General features: G+C 31.1%; 1 protein-coding gene across 1 annotated transcript in view; it reads left to right on the top strand.

The window, feature by feature from the left end:
• LOC145295984 (uncharacterized) overlaps positions 1-22,568 on the top strand; it is a 60,769-nt gene that overhangs the window by 31,060 nt on the left and 7,141 nt on the right. Inside the window, exons 2-3 of the mRNA XM_080141928.1 lie at positions 2,156-2,222; positions 19,961-20,131. Coding sequence (XP_079998054.1) covers positions 2,156-2,222; positions 19,961-20,131 — 238 coding nt within the window. The remainder of the gene's footprint in view (positions 1-2,155; positions 2,223-19,960; positions 20,132-22,568) is intronic.

The following is a 22,568-nucleotide window of genomic DNA, read 5'->3' as shown; positions in this document are numbered from 1 at the left end:
ATATGTTGAGCCTTTCGGCTTGTGTGGTAATAAAACTTTTCAAATGCACTTGTGATGTTAGGCTGTGCAAATTGTTAACTTTGGTCGCAAACGCCTCTTCCTTCTTTCATCGGGTTATTTCGATTATGGATACTTATCGAAGATACAAAATCTATCTAAGAACACTGCCAGGCACATAAAGTACCTTCGTGTCAAATTTCATAAAAATCGGCCCAGCTGTTTTCGAGTCTACGGGGAATTAACTCACAGACACAGACACAGACACACACACACGTAGACAAAGTTCTATTTATATAATAGTAGAAAAGTATATATTCAGGTTTTCTCATCCTCTTAGTGTGTGTACGCTATACCTTTACTCCAGCAAAGAAATCCGTTTCTGTTTATTTATACATGTTTTATCAGACACTGCTAGGATTTGTTGCTTAAAGGTGTTATTTTAGTTTGTTTTTTGTTTTATTATATTTTATTCGTTTATTTCTCAAACCCCGACTCCGTTACCTGTTCACTTCCGGGTATCACCCTTTTACTGTCTTAGTAGATATACGTAACCTCTAAATTAACTCTTTATGCAGATATCCGCCTTTACCCTTAGTATACCGATAACCAGGTTTATAAAATGCGTGCAAAATCATAACAAATAATTAGTAATCATGTTATTCAACCTTTCTAGACAAAGAAGTCCATGGCTTCAAAGTCAAGTAAAAAAATCGGCCGTTTCCAGGGGTTACTAGTAAGGCCAATCCATATTTAAACAGTAATTTAGAATCATTCCCCCTTCATCTGAAAATCTATAGATAAGTAAAAAAAAGAATTACCTTCCCTTAACAGTTAACGTGATTAATTTAAATTTTAAGAGCGTTCGAATTTTATAACAAAAAATTAAACACAACAACCACTTTACAATTGACAGCTTAGAGAGTGATATACGTTTCTCCATTGACGATGAGTGATACACTCGAAAGGACCTATGGAATAAATACCATCTACAGTTGAAAAAAAAGAAAGAAAAAAACAAGCAGGTAAATAAAAGAATATAACTGAATTATGTATATTTGTTCATTTATCTGCTCACAACGACTGTACATTACTCTGCATTGTAAGCCTTTTTATTCGTTAAGCAATGCTTCAAGCAAACCACGACATTCTTCTTCTTATATATATATATATATATATATATATATATATATATATATATATATATATATATATATATATATATATATATATATATATAATTACGCCACTCTCACAGCATGCTTTGTTGTGTCACGGTGGCCTACGTGGTCTTATCTTCAGGGCTTCCTATGATGATTTGGAGTGAAAAAGAGTTAATAAGAAAAATGAGTGGCCCTGCGATTAATGGCAACGGAAGGGTTGCTTCATACCCCTCAAAGCTCCCAAATGTATGTCTCTCCATCGGATGTAGCATCATGTCATACCCAGAATAAAGTTTATTGAACTAATAGCCCGTAAACTGGAAGTCACTACTACTACTACTTCAGGTCAGAGTGGGCTTGGGGTTGATAGTAACAACACATCCCTCAAAGCACCCAAACCAGGATATCAAGACTAGATTCAGTTTCGTGTTCATACACATTTTATTTGTCCTACGTATGAACACACTGATATATACTATCATGTAAGAGTGGACCAGGGATTAGTGTTAACTTTGAGCTAACTTCGTATTCCCCAAATTAGGGCTTAACTGTCGGATATGCGTTTGCTTCCTTTATTTATTTTATTTATTTATTTATTTATTTTTGTGAGGCTAACATTAAAAAAATCCTCTAAAATGGCATCATATAAAAATAAGAAAAAGTACAGAATAGTTAACACTCCGGAACTTGTAATCCATCTCACCGCCAAAACACATCATTTATATAAAACGCATTAGAATGACATTATTTACCGAACTCGGTTAGTTTTAACGCGTAGAAGTATTTTTAAACTGTAAAAGTACAGAATAGTTAACACCCCAAAATTTGTAAATAAAAACCAACAGCACATAACTTATATAAAAAGCATTAGAATTACAATCGGTACCAAACCCCGTTTGTTTACACATCTTCGAGTTCTCGAGTGTTAACTATTCTGTACTTTTACACCCGTTTTTTTTTTCTGCTTTGTTAATTAATGTTTTTCTTCTTTGCAGTTTGAAGGCAATGATCAGATTATGGACGCTGGCAACACTTATTCTACAATCTTATTTAAACCAGCAGGTAAGTATAACATAAATGGTACCAGTGTAGAAAGTATATTTCATAATACTGCAGCCACCACCATTTGTTTTTTTTTTTGTTTGTTTTCTTTGTTGTTGTTGTTGCTTTTTTGTTGTTTTGTTTTTTTTGTTTGTTTTTTTTTTGTTGTTTTTTTTTTCCCCCCTTATTCTGATAATGTGTAAGTGATCCGGTGCAATCTTTTTTTTTTCTTCTTCTTTCCCTAAGAATGTTTGTATGTTCATTAAAAAAAAACTGTTCTTTATAAATCCCTATATCATTGCTGAGATGATTACATAAGCAAGATATCCTAAAAATTAGAGATGAGAATTATCCCGCACATACTACGTGATATTCGTGCTGATAAGGTTTCGAGAATATTCTTGAATGTTCGATCTTTTTTTTAATCTGTCATTTATTTATATTTGTAATTTCATTTTTTGTGAATATATATATATATATATATATATATATATATATATATATATATATATACACACAAATGAAATTATGATTATAAATATGAATATGTGCGTATGTCTGTATAAAGAGCTTTTGACAATGAATCTATCCTTGTCTATCTGTTTTTTTTTCTGGATATATATGAAAAGATTCGTTATGTTTCATTACATGATTTTAAAATAAACATTGTTTTGAAACAGCTGTAAGGGACTTTAATATCTTTGTATATCCTACTTATTTAAAAGAAAATTAAAAAATTATTTACATCGTCAAAAATATATACACATACACAAGTCTGGTATAAGAAAAACAAATATCACAAAACCAGATTTTTTAAAATATGTAATATAACATGAAGTCTATTAAATAAAAACGGTAAAGTATCTAACCTATAAATTACTAATAAGAAACCGGCATTTAAAATAGTTTTAGTATTTTATTTTATTTTGTTGCTTTTATCATTGGCTCGTTTTCCTTTTTATTGAGATGAGTCAGCCATGTTAGTCGGCTGAGGAACATTTCAAACAAAAACCTCTACACTTGCATTGAAACAAAACTATGCTGTTATACTTAAAATAAAACTGTCATGGTTTGTTTACTATAAACCAAAGATCGTCAAGCACTTCAAGTCTATTAAAACACCTTCAAAACGGCCGAAGGCGACATCGCACATCATGTGATCAAAAGATATAAAATCAGTATTAGATGTGCACGTAAGAAATAAACCATGAACAAAACCATCACTATCCATGGAATTTGATATTCCGACAGAAATAACAAGGGATCTGTTGTTAATAGAATTATTTTTATCAGTTTATCGGGTGTGCAGTGAAGAAAGAAATTAGAAAAGAAAGGAGAAACTATGGGTCCAATAATCTACTCTTTAGCTGATCAGAAAACCATCCTATATCTAAATAGGCTCCCTACAAGTTTGGTACGCGCGCAATAACTGAAATTTCTAGATCAGCTTCATATATCACCTATCATATATCATATATCACCTATCATATATCATATATCACCTATCATATATCATATATCACCTAGCATATATCATATATCACCTAGCATATATCATATATCACCTATCATATATCATATATCACATAGCATATATCATATATCACCTATCATATATCATATATCACCTATCATATATCATATATCACCTATCATATATCATATATCACCTATCATATATCATATATAACCTATCATATATCATATATCACCTAGCATATATCATATATCACCTATCATATATCATATATCACATATCATATCTCATATATCACCTAGCATATATCATATATCACCTTGCATATATCATATATCACCTATCATATATCATATATCACCTATCATATATCATATATCACCTAGCATATATAATATATCACCTAGCATATATAATATATCACCTAGCATATATCATATATCACCTAGTATATAGCATATATCATATATCATATATCACCTAGCATATATAATATATCACCTAGCATATATAATATATCACCTATCATATATCATATATCACCTAGCATATAGCATATATCATATATCATATATCATATATCACCTATCATATATCATATATCACCTAGCATATATCATATATCATATATCACCTATCATATATCATATATCATATATCATATATCATATATCACCTATCTGCTCCTGATGATTATCCTAATACATTCCTGTGTATGCAATCTTATGATCAAAAACATTTCTGCTGCCACGTTTATGCCATTAAGTTAATAATTAATCAACGTCCGTACTATTTGGATTATTCAACCTTTGACCTTCTTCGAGTGCATCTTGGATAAATTGGGAAATTTGTAGCCGAATTCTGAAATGACGATTTTCGAACTAAACCGTGGTGTAGATTATTCTCGTTCCGTCGGCCAGCACCGTGTGGAAGTCTGGACTAATTTTTTATCTTAATCTTAATTAGCATTACGTGTAACGAGGATTGAACCTCAACCCCAAAAAGATTGTCATTAAAAACTGATTGTACTTAACACTTTTATCTACTACGTCTTGTGTTCATATTGAGTTTAAATGTTCAACTCGCATTTACATGCAATATCGACTATTAATAAAATCTTTAAAAATTATTTAATTAAGTTTTCTAATCGGTTTTAGCTGACGGGGCTATAGCAATCTACGTTCGAGGATTAAAGAAAGGATTCAGTTAAAAATTCTGTATACATTCGTAAGCTCGACATATGCATTTGGAGAAAGTCGAGGGTTGCATCACTCAGAACAATGTCAGAATACCATCCAAGATAAAGATATCATATCTAAATAAACCAGATCGTGCAAATGATCAATTTTTATGGAAAATTTCTTAAACATTTAAAGATCTGCCTGTATATATATATGTGTGTGTGTGTGTGTGTGTGTGTGTGTGTGTGTGTGTGTGTGTGTGTGTGTGTGTGTGTGTGTGTGTGTGTGTGTGTGTGCGTTTGTGCGCTCGCGCGCGCGTGTGTGTGGAATGAGTAAATCTCCTAATATATAATTTAGTTAATTGAGAAAAATAGAAAATAGAAACTGCTGTAAGGTTACTGGATTTCCCGAGATCAACCTAATACATTATCTATCCACCCGCCACCCCTGGTGAGTAGCTTGATACGTCCCTGCGTAATGCAGTCTTATGATCAAAACATTTCTGTCGCTTGTTGATCCCAAGGTGAAAATTACTAAGGCTGTAGGAATATACTATAAACGAATATGACATCACAGTCACGAGTGGTAGAAAGGAGATTCCAACTGAAAGGTGGAGTGGTGGAAGGAGATTCTAGCTGCGATGAGTTCGGTCGCGTAAGGACATTGGCTGAGAAGATATAGTTAATTAGTCATTTCTATCTCTCTTTCATTCTCTCTCTCTATATATATGTCTTTACAGCTCCCAAATTACTAATCGCTATCGTAAAATTCTGAAACAAGTAAAGATTTTCTTGTTCGAGATTGAATGGCTAGATCCACTATCATATAATTTGGTTAGTAGAGAAAAGAAGGAAATGAAAAACCGCTGAGCAGATAGTATAGGTCAACTTGATGATCTGAAGATGAAAATTGTTTAGCCTCTAGGAATATTCTAAAAACGGATATGGCGTCACATGGCTCGAAGACAGGTGGGAATAGTAAAGAAAGTATTTGGAAGGACACGAGGCGTTTAATCGTGTAAGGACACGGATTAAGAAGATATAGTTAATTAGTCATTACGATCTTTCTTTCTTCTTCTTCTTCTTCTTCTTCTTCTTCTTCTTCTTCTTCTTCTTCTCTCTCTCTCTCTCTCTTACTCTCTCTTTCTATCTCTCTCTCTATCTCTCTCTCTCTCTCTCTCTATATATATATATATATATATATATATAAATATATATATATATATATAAATATATATATATATATATATATATATATATATATATATATATATATAGTGTTAATGGAATAATTCCAGGAGGAAATCCGGGTATGAGAGCTAAATGTGGTAAACAGAGCAATAACATAAAAATATATATATAATATATATGACAATTATGTAATTTCCGTGTTATATATATATATATATATATATATATATATATATATATATATATATATATACTAGTATATAAAAAGAACTTTATTTCTGTGTGCGTGAGTTCGTTCCCTATGCACTTCGAAACGGCTGGGCCGTTTTTTTTTTACACGGAGGTACTTAATGTGTTTGGGAGTGTTCTTGCGTAGGTTTTGTATTGGAATGCTCTCGATAAGTATCGAAAATCGATAATCGAAACAATCCAATTAAAAAAATGCCGATTTTGACCAAAGTTATCACTTTTATACAGTTTAACATCATAAGTGAATTTGAAAAATTTTATCACTGCATAAGCAGAAAGGTCTAGCTTATAAAATCAACTGCAGATTCTTTTATAAGACAGGGGCGCGTTCGAAATGAATATTTCTTTTTAGAGCACAATTGAACCATGATATTTTACTTTTGTACAATTAACTTCAATTCAAGTCATTGTGTAAAAATTATTTCATAAAATTAACAGTTAATTCTTTGATAAGACAAGGACGCGTTTGAAATTAATGTTTCTGTTTAGAGCACAATTAAACCATGGTACTTGACTTTTGCATTTTAAACTTTAAATCAAGCCATTATATAAAAATAATTTTATAAAATAAACAGAAGGTTCTCTTCAGTGCAATGTAGACTACAATGTATCGTGGACTAAATCACTGCCTCACAGTACATTACGATTTTTGACTTTTAATTGAATTATTCTAGTGTTCACGTCAATTTAAAATATTTACTTAAAATCGAAAAGGCAAAAAGAAACTCCGCACAATGGAAAATTGTTATTTAAATGTAACTTTAGAAGATTAATGCAGCACAAATACAACAGGAACACAATGAATAGCTAATATTTAATAGCATAGCACTTCTGCAATTTGACAGCCTTCAAATTTTGGGGAATTCTCTTGAATTAGTCCGCGGTAATACTCCGGGGAAAGGGCATCCCACTTCTCTTTAATTTTTGTCCAAAGTTCTTCCAGGTTTACAATTTTATAATTGTGTAGCTGCTGCTTGATATAATTCCATATGTTTTCGATATGATTGAGGTCTACAGATTATGCAGGCAAATCCAAACACGAAATATCGTGCTATTCAAGAAACCTCTTGACATTGCTAGCTGTGGGAATGGGAACATTATCCTGCATGAAAATGGGATTATTATCCAAATTCCGGCCAAAGTAGTGTAGAAAATGCTCAGTCAACATATTAATTAATTCGACCTCGCAAGCGAACTATAGACGCTGGACCATTGGCACTAATTACATCCCACACCAAAACTAAACCTCCACCACCTTACAGCGTGAAACTATGCATCTAAGATTAAATTCTCAGACCTTCCTTCGACAGACGTATTGCCTACCATTATTGCCTCGCCTATTGCACTTGCTATCGTCGAGAAAAATCACTTTCGACCAATATGAAGAGTAATGATCTTCATTGCATCTCACGAAGTCCAGACGACGTTTTCTGTTCTTTACAAAAACCACTGGTTTGCGTCTTGGAACACAGCCTCGCAAATTAAATTCCACCAATATGTTATTAATTGTAACAAAATTACACTGTTGTTGGATTTGGGGAGCCGTTTCAAATCTGTTTCTAAGGCTGCGGATCTTGATAGCATTGTCTTCCTTGTAATAAGTAACTCTAGGACGACCAGATTCAGGGGCATCACGAACATTGTCGGTGTTTTGGTGCTTTTGCACAGTCATTCGTACCGTTTTCTCGTCTCATTTCAATTTGGGGCCTATTTCTCGATTGGATAAACCAGTAAGGTGGAGATTAATGTGCACCTGATGATCATAAAATAATTTCGAAATATATGGATTAAATGTTACATTGTATAACCTAGAAACCACAACAATTACGATTAGAGATGGTAAAAGGTGGATATTTTAAGCTGGTTGTTGCTGCGGAGTTTCTTTTTGCCTTCTCGATTTGAAGCTAATTTTTTTAGAATTGACGTGAACACCAGGATAATTCAATTAAAAGTCCAATATGAGCAGGTAAAATTTTAGAGGAATAAAAGGCGAATCAAATGAGGTACTGGTTGTTTAAGCAATTACAATGAATTTAGCTTACATTTGCGATTTTTGAAAATATGACAAGTGCGGACTTTCTTTTGGGCGGCACTATATATATGTCACATACCATCCTTGGTCACTGACTTGGAAGGAAGCTCGCGCTGAATAAATGACCGCTATCTTTAATCGGTTTCTTGTCGCGTTAGACTTTTTGAATGTATGAAATAGAAGCCATAATTATAGCACGGCATTCCCTCCGTCTGGGCGAGGGGGGTGGAGGGGGATCACATAGAAGCACGTGAAGCAAGAACAACCGGCAACCAAGGTATGAATTGTGAACTTTAATGTTTCTGTAATGATTACGGTTCATTTATGGCTGCGTATATGGCACAAAAAGTTCAGAACGCATCAAGTTCATGAAACAAACATTATTTTTAGATGCGTCTAATCTATTCAATAAGAGGCGCTGTTGGTCTGTCCCCCTACCAGTTTCAAGTAGTATTTCCATAACTAAATGAACATGTTGAATAAGCGCATCTTATTTCATATGCAATCAAGTATTTCTATAAGAGACTCTCATCATCGGTTGGTGTGTTACGCTTCTGTTTGAAAAAGGATCGTTTTCGCTCAATCCTAAAAACGAATACGTAAAATGCCCGTTCTTATATACGTGTACTTTTAACAAGAAAACACGGTTTAACAAAGCATGCTACACTGGCAAGCCCGAAAAATGAGTTTCTACATTTTAGGTAATTATGTGCGCACACTTTGAATAATTTGGTGGAAAGAATAAAGACGAAATATTTTAGAATCTAGAGGAAGGTAGATTCGTATATATATTAACGTAAAATAGTACCCCATTTCCGGGGCATTCTAACTTTTTTAAGGAAGTTTACTAAAATCTTTTAACCACTAACCCTAATTTCGTGTGACAAAGTCGTAAAACCACACATAACCCGCATAGAATGTAGATCATTTTAATTTAAATCTTGGTTCAAAACTAATTCCTCACACTAATTTCTAACTTTATCATGTTTTTGTTTTCTTTTGTTTTTGTTTTGTTTTTGTTTTCTATTTTTGTTTGTTTTGTTATTTTCTTTTTATCCAAGTTTGTCAGAGTATAAACAAGTAATCCCTTTAAAAAGTAGAATATCACTTTGGAGAAAGGGGTAACAGAATGTGTTGATCTACGTTATCGAATAAACGAATCAATGAAATCAATTGTTTTTGTTCGTTTATTTGCCTGGTATATTAATGGTTCCCCACTTATCTGAGCCAAAAGCCACTCAAGGATAAGAGTTATATGATATTTTTCAGTTAGATGATGGGACAGTTCTATGAAAGGATTGAGAACCATAAATAATTCGCGTAATTATTCGACAGATATTTATTGATATCAGACTATAATTATATTGTGTCTAACTGTGCCCTCGTGGAGAGGCAAGTAAATAGAGAACAACTTTTTTACCTATGTATTAAGAGGAAAGTATTGCTTGGTTTTTGTTTTTATTTTATGCTAATGATTTCCCTCTTATCAAATCCAAATTTCACTCAAGGTTAAGGTTTAGTGATGTTTTCGGGATGGATGACGGGCAATACAATGAAAGAATTGAAAACTATGATAAATTCACAGTATTTTTTCTCTTCAAATCTGGTTAGACCGCTTGAAGAATGCTTAACTAAATTTTATGCGTTGTTGCCAACTTGTAACCACAAGCATGTGTAGGTATGTGAATATCATTGACACACTTGTTACATTTCCATGGTGAATGACAGATTCCACAATTTACAACTTTTACCTTTTGTTTTCTGATGATTTCCTGAACGTGAAGCAACTTTTACCATGGAAATTAGCCTACGTCACTTATATGTTTTCAAAATGTGAATTTTAAACATTGGTGTTTGGATTCACAATTAATAGAATTATTTTGAATTTTCACAATAAAAAGTGTATATATATATATATATATATATATATATATATATATATATATATATATATATATATATATATATATATATATAAGGTATCTATATGTTTCCACTTCCGGTTATAAAGCATTAGTATCGTCGAAAGAAAGCTTGATATGGGTATATAAAACAGTCCTTAATTATCAGGTTTGAAACCGATAGTACCGATGATTTGTCTCATCTAATTTTTCAGTAAATAAAACATAAATAATATATATATATATATATATATATATATATATATATATATATTACACCATATATTTTACATTATAAATTTGCACCAACCTAATATTACCATAACTATATATATATATATATATATATATATATATATATATATATATATATATATATATATATGTATATATATATATATATATATAAATTATAGTAATATTAGATTGGTGCAAAAATGTCGTTTTCCCACTATAAATTTAACGTAAAAAACGACATTAATTTTGAACCAACCTAATAATTATATATATTCGTTGACTGTCATGGCTCTTGTGGGCTGCGACGTTATTTGGCTGTGGGATTTATTATATATATATATATATATATATATATATATATATATATATATATATTAACGCAGACATTTTTTGTGTAGCTTAATTGCCATATATACATTTTCAAAACTTACAATATATCAGGTTGGCAGGAAAGTCTTTCCGGTTTTTAACTTTTAAATTCAGATGAACATACGTCGGCTCAAGCAAAATATTATTGATCGAAATAAGCACCATGAGAATCAACACACTTTTGCCAACACAAAAACATGTATTTAGGTCAGGAACCTAAACAGAATCTTAGAATTGGGCTTTTTCTGTTGACTAATGCTGGGTGTTGTTGTCGAAGTTTCTGATGTATTTCATTGATTTGTTGACAGTACTTTCCGTCGTAATGGTTTCGCTCGCATTCAAAAAACTATAATGTATGAGACCGGTCGCAAACTACCAAACAGTCTGTATAATCATCTGTTGGCGCAACTCTGGATTCGGGAAGTGCCGTGGAGTTTTGTCGGTGCACAACCACTCAGCGGATCCTCGCCGGTTGTCGTAAAGAAGCCACTTTTCATCGAAAGTAATAACCCGAGCGAGAAACAGGTCGTTGTTGTTGCGTAAAATAATGGAAGATGACACTTCATAATGGCGTTTCTTTTAGATGTCGTTCAATTCGTGAGGCATCCCTTTGTCAAGCAGTTTTGTATTTCCAATCTTTCTCAAGTGGATGGAAATCGTCGTATACGTTACGTCTAATTCAGAAGCAAGTTTTCGAACAGTTGTACGTGGACTGACTTCGACTAAGGCTCTTAATTGATCGTTGTCAACATCCGATGGGCGACTACTGCACTATTCATCTCCAAGACTCTTGTCGCTGCCACGTAATTTCTTAAACTTAAAATTTTGCAGAAATAAGTAGTTATCGAGATATAAATAGTTATTTTATGCATTGCATTCTTTGGCAGCCATCTTTGTTACGCGCGTAGATTTGTTTATGACGCGCGCAAGCGTGTAAAAAAGATGGCTGCCAGAGATTACAATGCATTATACAACTTTTTATATCTCGATAACTATTATTTCTGCAAAATTTCAATGCGATTTCCGTATTCAGCATAGTCGAAAACCTAGAAAAGTCGTCATTTAAAAGAAAATTGTGGAGGTAGACCTAATCTAAAAATTTACCGTTTTGTTATTCAATTGTAAGGTTAAAGTACAGAATAGGTACAAAACACCCTCTTCTCCCCATTTTAAGAATGTTTTTTTAAATAATAAGGTTATTATTTCAGCACGGATCATATAAGTGCACGAGTACCCAATTTCTTTAATAAAGAAAAAGCATTCATATTTTATTATATAAAAACTTCTGTAAAAAAGAAAAAAAAGAAAAAACGTGTACTTTCAATTTTTATTAAAAAAGGTTTTCTTTAAAAAAAACCAAAAAAATACGGTAAAAAAGGCAAACAAAAGAACATTAATCGGTATTAATGCAGAGAGTCATCCGTGCTGAAATAATAACGTTATTATTTAAAAAGCCATTCTTAACATGGGGAGGGGAGGGATTTTTGTACATATTCTGTACTTTAACCTTACAATTGAATAAAAAAAAACATATCATAAAACTTTAATTAAACGTGGAAATACGATTTAAAAAATAGTGCGGATCACTCTCTGCATTAGCACCGAAAGTACAGAATAGTTAGAAAACATCCTCCCTCTCCATGTAAAGAATGGCTTTCTAAATAATGTTAATGATTCAGTACTGTTCCTTGTTTGCTTAAGTTTAACTTTTTTTTATTAAATTGTTAGGTGAAAGTCCAGAATAGTTAGAAAGCACCTCTATTCCCATGTTAAGAATGGGTTTCTAAATAATAACGTCATTATTTCAGCAGGGTAGCTTCTCTGCATAAGTACCATGTTTTGTTTTTAAATTGTTAGATGAAAGGACAGAATAGTTACAAAATACCATCTCCATGTTAAGAATGTCTTTCTAAATAACATTATTTCAGCACGGTATTTTCTATCCATACGTACTATCTATTTTGTTTATTAAGTTGTTAGGTGAAAGTATAAAATAGTTACAGAACACCCTCCCTTTCCCATGTTAAGAATGGCTTTCTTAATAGCATTATTTCAGCACGATACCTTCTCTGCATAAATACCATCTTTTGTTTATTAAATTGTTAGGTGAAAGTATAGAATAGTTACAAAACGCCCTCCCCATGTTAAGAATGGCTTTCTAAATAACGTTATTATTTTAGCACGGTACTCTCTCAGCATAAGTACCATGTTTTGTTTATTAAATTGTTATGTGAAAGTACGGTACTCATGCAGAGACTGATCCGTGCTGAAGTAATAACATTATTATTTAAAAAGCCATTCTTAACATGGGGAGGGGAGGGTGTTTTGTACCTAATCTGTATTTTAACCTTACAATTGAATAAAAAACATATAATAAAACTAATTAAACGTGGAAATACGATTTAAAAAAATAGCGCGAACCACTCTGCATTAGCACCAAATATTATTTAAGCACGTCATCTATCCGTAAAATTTCTTCGAAAAAATCTGTAATTTTATCAAACAATTTATAGTGTTAATAATAAAAAAGTTCATATTTTCTTATATCGAAAAATAAAAAAAATAAATAAAAAAACGACTTCGACTCAAAAAGCAAGCGACAAACTTTTTTTTGTCTGATATAATAAAGAAAAAACGTTTAAATTAAAAGATTTGGCAGATAAACAAATGAATTATGCTTTTTTTTTACTTATCGAGTAAACAGAAAATGAAATCTAATTCGTTTCGTCAACTCGTGGTCTGTGAGATGAATCGAACCGGAAGTTCAGTTCTACCAACAAAACAGGTTCGCACTAACAGCTTACGAAAAATATATTTATTTTATTTAATATTTTAATAATTGGCGATGTAAATTTATTTTAATAACATAGAAACATCCCTCGACTCTAAAGATGGGTTGTCTGAAAATTTCAAATAAATTGGTAATGTAGAAATATGGTTGTATAAACTTTGAACGACCCAAGAATTACATATATATATATATATATATATATATATATATATATATATATATATATATATATATATATATATATGTATCCAAGGAATACCAGAGTGAATTATTGACATCGGCATGCATTTTCCTGACCTAGGGATTTGTCTCTATCGGGATATTCTTTGCTTTCACCGAATTTTCTGCTTTGCTGGATACCCCTATATACTTTATACCTTTGTGCCTTACTTTTGTATATGTGTACTCTATTTCTCCAACTTTGTCTCTAATTAACTAAATTTTAGTTTTTTCATTTTTTATTTATTTATTATTTTCCCCTATTATTCCACCGCGCTATTCGTCACATCCTAATTATTCTTGTCTCTTTATCCAACTCTATCAACTTTACTCCCCTATCTTTATACCATTGCCTTATATCCCCACTTTACACCCAGTTACAGCTCAATCCGCATGACTATTACTATATATTATCTTCTGATAATTATTATATTTTTACAACTACCTACCCCATACCCCCTCGTAGCTTACTCCCTTAGTTCACCGACGGATCTTCCCCTATCTTACTGAATTAAAACCTTAGTATACGATGCCCCATATAATCCACACCAGAACTTGCATTAGTCTCATAACATCTTGCCATAAGCCATAGCCCTTTTATAAGTAATGTGATAACCGTTACATTTGATAAAATCCAACTTAGCATATACTCCCTCGCTTTAATTCATCATCATAATATTATGCATGAAATCATACACCTTCTCTAAGTCCTGTTGTGGTCTTGCTTACTTCTTTTGATAAAATGCCTTTTAGCGTAAACCCTCTCCATAGATATTACACATCTTAAATACTGATAAAATAGGATTACCACACAACCTACCCTATATCTTCCCCTTGAGTGTAAACACTTAAACTACCCACATTCTTTCAGACTATGATAGACACCTATATACATTTTTACATTACACTTTATATAATGCACCCCTCTTTTATCTTAGAGTTCAATATACTTCCCCCAAACAGCATAAATATTTATGATTTATTTATTTCGTTCCTGATGAATCCCTCGCTAGACGTCACATCTCCATTATGTTACCTAGCATCTTCTCTACTCTTCTGATGAGAAGCATTAGGCTTCGAAATACCTGGTTATAAAGAGTCCCCTTTATCCTCCAACTAAATGTATGTATACCCTTATTAAATAAATTAATAATTCCATATTTACCAATATACAGCTTTTGTGATTTCATTTTCCATTCTTATTGTTTCTTATATAAGCTCCAATGAAATTTGTTGAGCTTTGTATTATCCCGATAAGTCTCCTTTTATAGAACTGACTTTACTCTCTTCTTCTTACTCACCAAGTTATATATATATATATATATATATATATATATATATATATATATATATATATATATATATATATATATATATATATAATTACATACGGGCCGGGGCAATATTTAAATATAGCAATAAAATGCAAACACAGGGATATGGATAGGCATTTATGGATAGCAAACGCTTATCATAGGCAGATAAATCTTCTGCATTAGGTTTATGTTCATAGGTCCCAGTTGGGTTCAATTTTCCTTTTTTTATACAAAAAAGGTTTGAAACAAATAAAACAACAATTATTTTCTGTGAGACAGGCGGATACAAAATAAACACAAAAATCGAACACAATAAGATTTGCAAGAGATAACGAAACAAACACTTTCAAATCATATAAAACTAAATTTATTAATGATAAGGGGAAAGAAAGATTTAACAAAAACAAATATATTCAAAGCTAATGGGATTAGGGAATATTTTAACACACTAACAAAAAGAGAATCCTATAACAGAAAAACAAAAGGTATACGGCAGCAACCGGCCCACACGAGGAAAAAGTCCGATCTCCAGCTCGACAGAGAAAGAAATTAAAGTTTTTTTTTTTTTTCATTTACAGTTCAATTCTTTTCTTTTGACAATTTGCAATTGCTACAGTTAATCCAAATAAATTCCCTTGTGATGGAAGAAAGTTTCAATCACCAAATCCAGTCTCTCAACGCCGTGCGACACATTTCAGTTCCGCGTGGGATACATAAGTTCCAAACGATGACTTTGCAGATTTTTCGATTTGTTTCTTTTCTTTTTTAAACATGCCTGTCGGCATCCGTTTTGGGTTATCCAAAATAATTTTATCCGTCTTTTTTTTCCCGTCTTTGCCAACTTCGGAAATGTGACATATCGCTTTGGTTGTCTAGGAACACGTTTTACGCAGTCGAACTTTTGGTCAAAACTACCCGCACACGAGAGAATTATTATTTTTTTCTTTCTTTGTTTCGCCCCCTTATTTTAAAAATACAATTGACTAAATCCTGTTCTTTCCTTATTTTGCTTCTTGGGGAAAACGCTGTCACTACGTGCGTTTACTGAGGGACGACCTGTCACTTGCCTTCATATTGGAGGAGGTGGGAGGTGTTTAGTGCTAACGTCGATCGAGCTTTTTTCAACTCCCTCGTTCTCTGTTTCTCTCTCTCTCTTCCTTTCTCTCTCTCTCTCTTTCTCTCTCTCTTCCTTTGTCTCTCTCTCTCTCTCTCCGTGGGTGATGAAATCCGTAGTGTTTTTTTCTCTGCTTCCGAGATCGTATCGCGGTGTAGTTACTGTTCCACCGACACACGTCACTCTCTCCGTCCTCGACAAAGGAAAGAAAATCTCTCCAGACTGATTTTAATACTGGCCAATCAAATATCAACTCTATACGACTAACAGAATAATAAAACAGTATTTGATATCGAGGTGGCTGTTTGTAACAATATATATATATATATATATATATATATATATATATATATATATATATATATATATATATAAGGTTGACAAGAAAGTTCTGGCGGAACTCTTAATTTTGATTTCGAATGATATATTTTAAAATAAGTATTCGGTATAATACCTTTACTTTATATATTATTTTAAAGAACGTTTTACGCTTTGCCCTATCGTTTAAATGACAATTCTTTTGAAAACAATTGTGTTAACGTCGAATAGGAAAAAAGCAAATTCGCACAATTTTATTATTTTAATTCAACTTAGGCAGAAAAACTTCTGAAACAGCTCGCAATATCAACGAAGCGTTTAGCCCAGGAACCATTATTGAACGCACAGCACAATGGTGGTTTAAGAAATTACGTGTCATATAAGGAAAGCATGAAAAATTAGTGTTTTGGCCCAAAATTGGAAGAGGAGTTTGGTAGAGTTTTCAAAGGTCAACACTTTCAAATTTGACCTCTTGGAAGCCAAATTTTCGCCCAAAAACGAATGATAAAGCTTGCTCTATGTTTTAATACCGTTTATGTAAAATCTCAAATGTTTAGACCCAAAATTGGCTGATTAGTTTGCTAGAGATCGAAGAGGTCATATCTTTTGACCTTTGACCCCTTGACAGCCAAACTTTCGGCCAAAACCGATTAAAAAGCTTGCTCTATGTTTTAATACCGTTTATGTAAAATTTCAAATGTTTAGACCAAAAATTAGCTGAGTAATTTGGTAGAGTCACCAGAGGTAAAACATTTTTTTAATTCGACCTAAATTTGGACCCCTTAAGAATTATTATTTTGACCTGAAATCAAATTAAAAAGTTTGATCAATGTCCAAGTAACCTACATCTGAAATTTCAAATGTTTAGACCCAAACTTATTGGAGGAGTTTGGTTGAGTTTTCAAAGGTCAAATCGTTGAACTTTGACTCCTTGACAGCCAAGTTTCTGGCCGAAAACCGATTAAAAAGATTTTTCCGAATCTCAGTGCCCCTTATGACAAATCTTGAGTCTGCAAAATGAAAATTGGCAGAGTAGTTTAGTAGGAAATGTACATACACAAACACACCCACACCCACAATTTTACTTATATATATATATATATATATATATATATATATATATATATATATATATATATATACTTTTTAATTGTTTTTACATAAGCTTTAATGCGTCGCTACACAAATTACCTATTTTTGCAGATTGACACATTACACAGTAGAATTCAAATGACTGAGTCATTTCCGTTATTAGAGGCTGTCACACATACACGCACACACACACACACACATACATGCACATACGTATACAAATATATATCTTTCTTGATACGTTTATATTTATTTTATTATCTTTATTTTATTTTTGTTTTCTTAAACTCCTCGTCTTTCTCTTTCTTTATGTGTTTTCCTCCATACTTTAATTTCTTTATTTCTCTATTTCATTACAAACCTTAATCTACGCCCATTTTTGTCTTCTTTCCATTAAAAACCATTTCTCTTCTCATTTGTATTTCAATTTAATTTTACATTTTACTTCTATTTTTAATAACTTTTTATGACGCTGAATACCTGAGATATTTTCATTGCTGGCTCAGCTTTTGTATAACCTATATCGCTTGAAGAGATTTCTAGTTACTAGTAACTATCTGAGCGAAACATGTTCATGAATGTGTAGCGACATAATAATGCTTATGTTAAAAAGACTTTTAAATATATATTTTCCCTACTTGGTATTGAGCACTCTTGTATTACCTCGTTAAAACTTCATTGGTTACTTTGCCTCTGGAAAATATTAACCTGGAATTATATATATATATATTCCAGGTTAAATTAAATTATATATATATATATATATATATATATATATATATATATATATATATATATATATATATATATATATATATATATATATAATTCCAGGTTAATATTTTCTCCATAATTTCCTCAATTGATAGCGCATAAGCCTGACGAATTCCTACGAGAATGAAATGCGGAATATTTTCGGAATTTACTATATATATATATATATATATATATATATATATATATTAGAATCAAACCAAACACTAATATCAAAAGAAAAATTATTAAACAAACGACTAGATGTAATCCATGGTTGTTTGCACAGAAACAGATAATTAATTTCACGCACTAGAGCAAATTAGGGGGAAAAAACGAAACGTATAATATAAGGAAAGATAAAAGATGCAAGGGAGGTAATCCTAGATATAAAAAATGATTCCTTGAGAGTGCCCCTCTTTAAACAGAAGGATCGAGTAATAATACGAATTAAAACACCAAGCAAAACAGGAATATTAAAATAAACACGCATAAATGTAGAAATCAAATTATATGATAATTGGAAAAAAATAGAAAAAAAGGGAAAATAAAACAAAAATAAATAATTAATAAATAAAAAATAAATAAATAAATAAAAATAGAAAACTACGGGTTAAAACGGAAAACTATCTTCACATAACACCAAAAGATGTGGAAGTGAGGAGGCATGGCTTTGAAAATCTTTTTACCCGAATACGATGTTAAAATATTTGTTTTAAAAATCTAATGGATAAACATCTGAAGAAGTTGGTGGGGACAAGATATTTTTATGTACACATAAATCGTAAAATTGCCTACCCATTAATGAAACAGCTGTAATGGTAAAAATACAGGAAATAAACAAAGGTTATAAAAAGAGAACGTGAGTCTTTGAATTTTCAACAAAATTTTACACTAAATATATATATATATATATATATATATATATATATATATATATATATATATATATATATATATATATGACGATTAACTTACACTGAATATTCCGCGTTTCATCCACTCTAGGACTCTTCAGGGCGTAGTTTTTGTTGTTGATTTTTTAAACGATATTAACGTTAACGTCTCCACCTTGGAGATCCGGTGTTTTCTTAGAAAGTCGCCCATTTTTATTTGGACGTATTTTTTTATTTATTTATTACTTTTTAAAAACAGTAATCTACATACACGCATGTTTCGGGGTTCTACCCCTTTTCAACGTAGCTTGACTGTTAGTAGGATTCAAACCCCGGACCTTATGTATTTCAGTCCAGCGTCTTAATCCATTTCGCTATGATGCCATAGACAATTTACTGCTTAGTTTTTGTCGTTTATCTATTTACGTAGTTTTTGTTGTTGATTTTAAACAATATTAAGGTTAACGTCTCCACACCTTGGAGATCCGGTGTTTTCTTATATATATATATATATATATATATATATATATATATATATATATATATATATATATATATATATTATGTTAGGTGTTTATTTTATCTGGAAACTGTTTAATTATTTTCTTCTTTCATTCAAATCAGAATTGGAGCCTTGGTTCGAAGCAGTTCGGGTGATCGAAGTTATTGGTGCTGTACTTAATTTCTATGCAATGATAGTGTCAATTTTCTGGTATGCATCTGCCCATAAAAATGGTTTCAAATCATCAAATTGCAGTTCACAATATTGGATTCTTTCCTCGCTCATACTTGCTGGTAAGTTCTCTTCTGTCTTTTGAAGATTTCGTTTGTTTTTTATGTTTGTGTTGTGTCTGTATCAATAATAACACGAACGCAGAAAGTAAAGGTAAAACAAATATATTAAGACGAAAATAAAATGCATATTTACAAAGGTGCAGTTGTACTGCAGTTGGAAGATTGTCCGGCAGAGGGCGTGTTAAAGTCTTTCATGGAGCAACCGGCACATGCGTCTTGCCTATCCGGCGTTCGAACACAGCTCTCCAGTCTTGCTGACTTGATACCTTTATCTATATCTTGTTCACCCACGTATGCTAATTAGTGGGCGTCTCCACAACAGTTTGTTTGTTTGTTTGTTTGTTTTACCACATTACTATTCGTTAGACATAGTATTTTATCATTAGAAATAAATAAATCGTATGTCTAAGTCTAAATGATAATAAAACCGATTTTATAGCGTTCTGTGGAATTGGCGAGCTGGGTCCGCCCGTGAAATAAAGCACTTTCATTTGTCACACTCTAAGGTTTATGTGCATGCATATGCGTTGGATTATTGCTTACAACATCAAGTTCTATAAATGGTCAGTAATATGTAATAGCCGTACGCATCGTGTCAATTAAACCTATTAGGCATCCCTGTTCTATCACCGCAACGTTGTAAATAATCTCCGAACAGGTCTGGCCAATGTAACCTTTGCAATCTAGAATTTTATCATATAATGATATCTAAAGTAAACATTCTTAACAGACGCCAGGAAGTAATTCAAAACTGTTTACATAGATCTAAGTATATGTTGTTTCGACTAAACCTGTTTAGAAGCATAAATTAAGTTCAATTATATTAACTTACAAAGCATGAAAATTTAATTTTTATTTATAAAGATTAGTATATAAATAAATAAAAATAAAATAAAAATGAAGTAATAGTTAATTTTAGTTAAATAAATAAATCTAAAACAAATAATATAATATTTTAATAATAAATTAAATAGGGAAATGAAAAGGGTATAAATTTTAGATGTTATTTTATTTATAAAGATTAGTATATAAATAAATAAAAATAAAATAAAAATGAAGTAATAGTTAATTTTAGTTAAATAAATAAATCTAAAATAAATAATATAATATTTTAATAATAAATTAAATAGGGAAATCAAAAGGGTATAAATTTTAGATGTTATGTTGTATCGACAAATTTCAAACTATCATGATAATATAAAGTAAAAGTAGTATAAAATTTTCTAATATTGATTTATAACTCATCTAATTAATTGAAACAAGTAAGCAGTATATGATGGACTTAGATTAGAGCACATCTTGGCTTAGAAGAATAGATTAGAAGGAAATATATTAAACTATCATAACATGCTATTTTAGTAGTTTACTTTATGGGCATGATATATTATATAAAATAAAAATAAGCTAATGAAATAAACTAATAATCGTAAAACATTATAAACTAATTAGATGAACCAAATGTATTTAGATAATTATAGCAAATATACTGACAAGTTATAACCAGATTTATATTTTAAATGAACAATGAAGGTAAATATGATATATCTCACATAATGTAGTATTTAATTGAAAAGTGATGAATAAGATAAATATTCTATAATTAGACATGTATGAAAAATTAAATATTAAATTAGAATATGAAATATTAGTTAATTCGAAATATTATAACTTCTGGCTTGATCGCAATGTTTGAACATGCTAAACATTAGTTTGTTAAGAATATTAGTTTATGGATTGTAATGACAAATTTTTAATAATTATAATACAATAAAAGTATTTATAGAATTAATCCCAAACAGTGTTTATAGAATTAATATCCCAAACAGTGTTTATAGAATTAATATCCCAAACAGTATTTATAGAATTAATATCCCAAACAGTGTTTATAGAATTAATATCCCAAACAGTGAACTAAAAATCCACTGTATATGTTGAAATAAGTGTTTGCTGTACGATTAATGTGTTGACTCAAATATATAAGCCAAATCTGTTAAGTGTGTAAATTGTTAGAATGGATGTAAAAAAACACTAGTTATGATCAGATATATCTATAAAATAAACTGAACATTAATTAGGGGAAACCAATTTTTTCTTTATAGACATAAACTCCATAATTTATTATACCATACCTGTTCACATTGAAACACTTATCACAATATTCTGTGGATCTATATTAAAAACCCTTATATATATATATATATATATATATATATATATATATATATATATATATATATATATACAAAGACATTCAGCTTTATATGATATATATATATATATGTGTGTGTGTGAGTATATATATCATATAAAGCTGAATGTCTCTGTATGTGTGTGTGCGTGCGTGTGTATGTGTCTGGTCACGAATAGGCTCCTATATGGTTGACTATTTAAAAAAAAACTGATTACATATAATGATAGAAGATGTATCGAGACACAG

This window comes from Euprymna scolopes, chromosome 16 (assembly GCF_053919585.1).
Source record: "Euprymna scolopes isolate OS-2025 chromosome 16, ASM5391958v1, whole genome shotgun sequence".
In the NCBI taxonomy this organism is placed as follows: Eukaryota; Metazoa; Mollusca; class Cephalopoda; order Sepiida; family Sepiolidae; genus Euprymna; species Euprymna scolopes.
The sequence above is the reverse complement of the archived record's forward strand: the minus strand, read 5'-3'. Positions and strand labels throughout refer to the sequence as shown.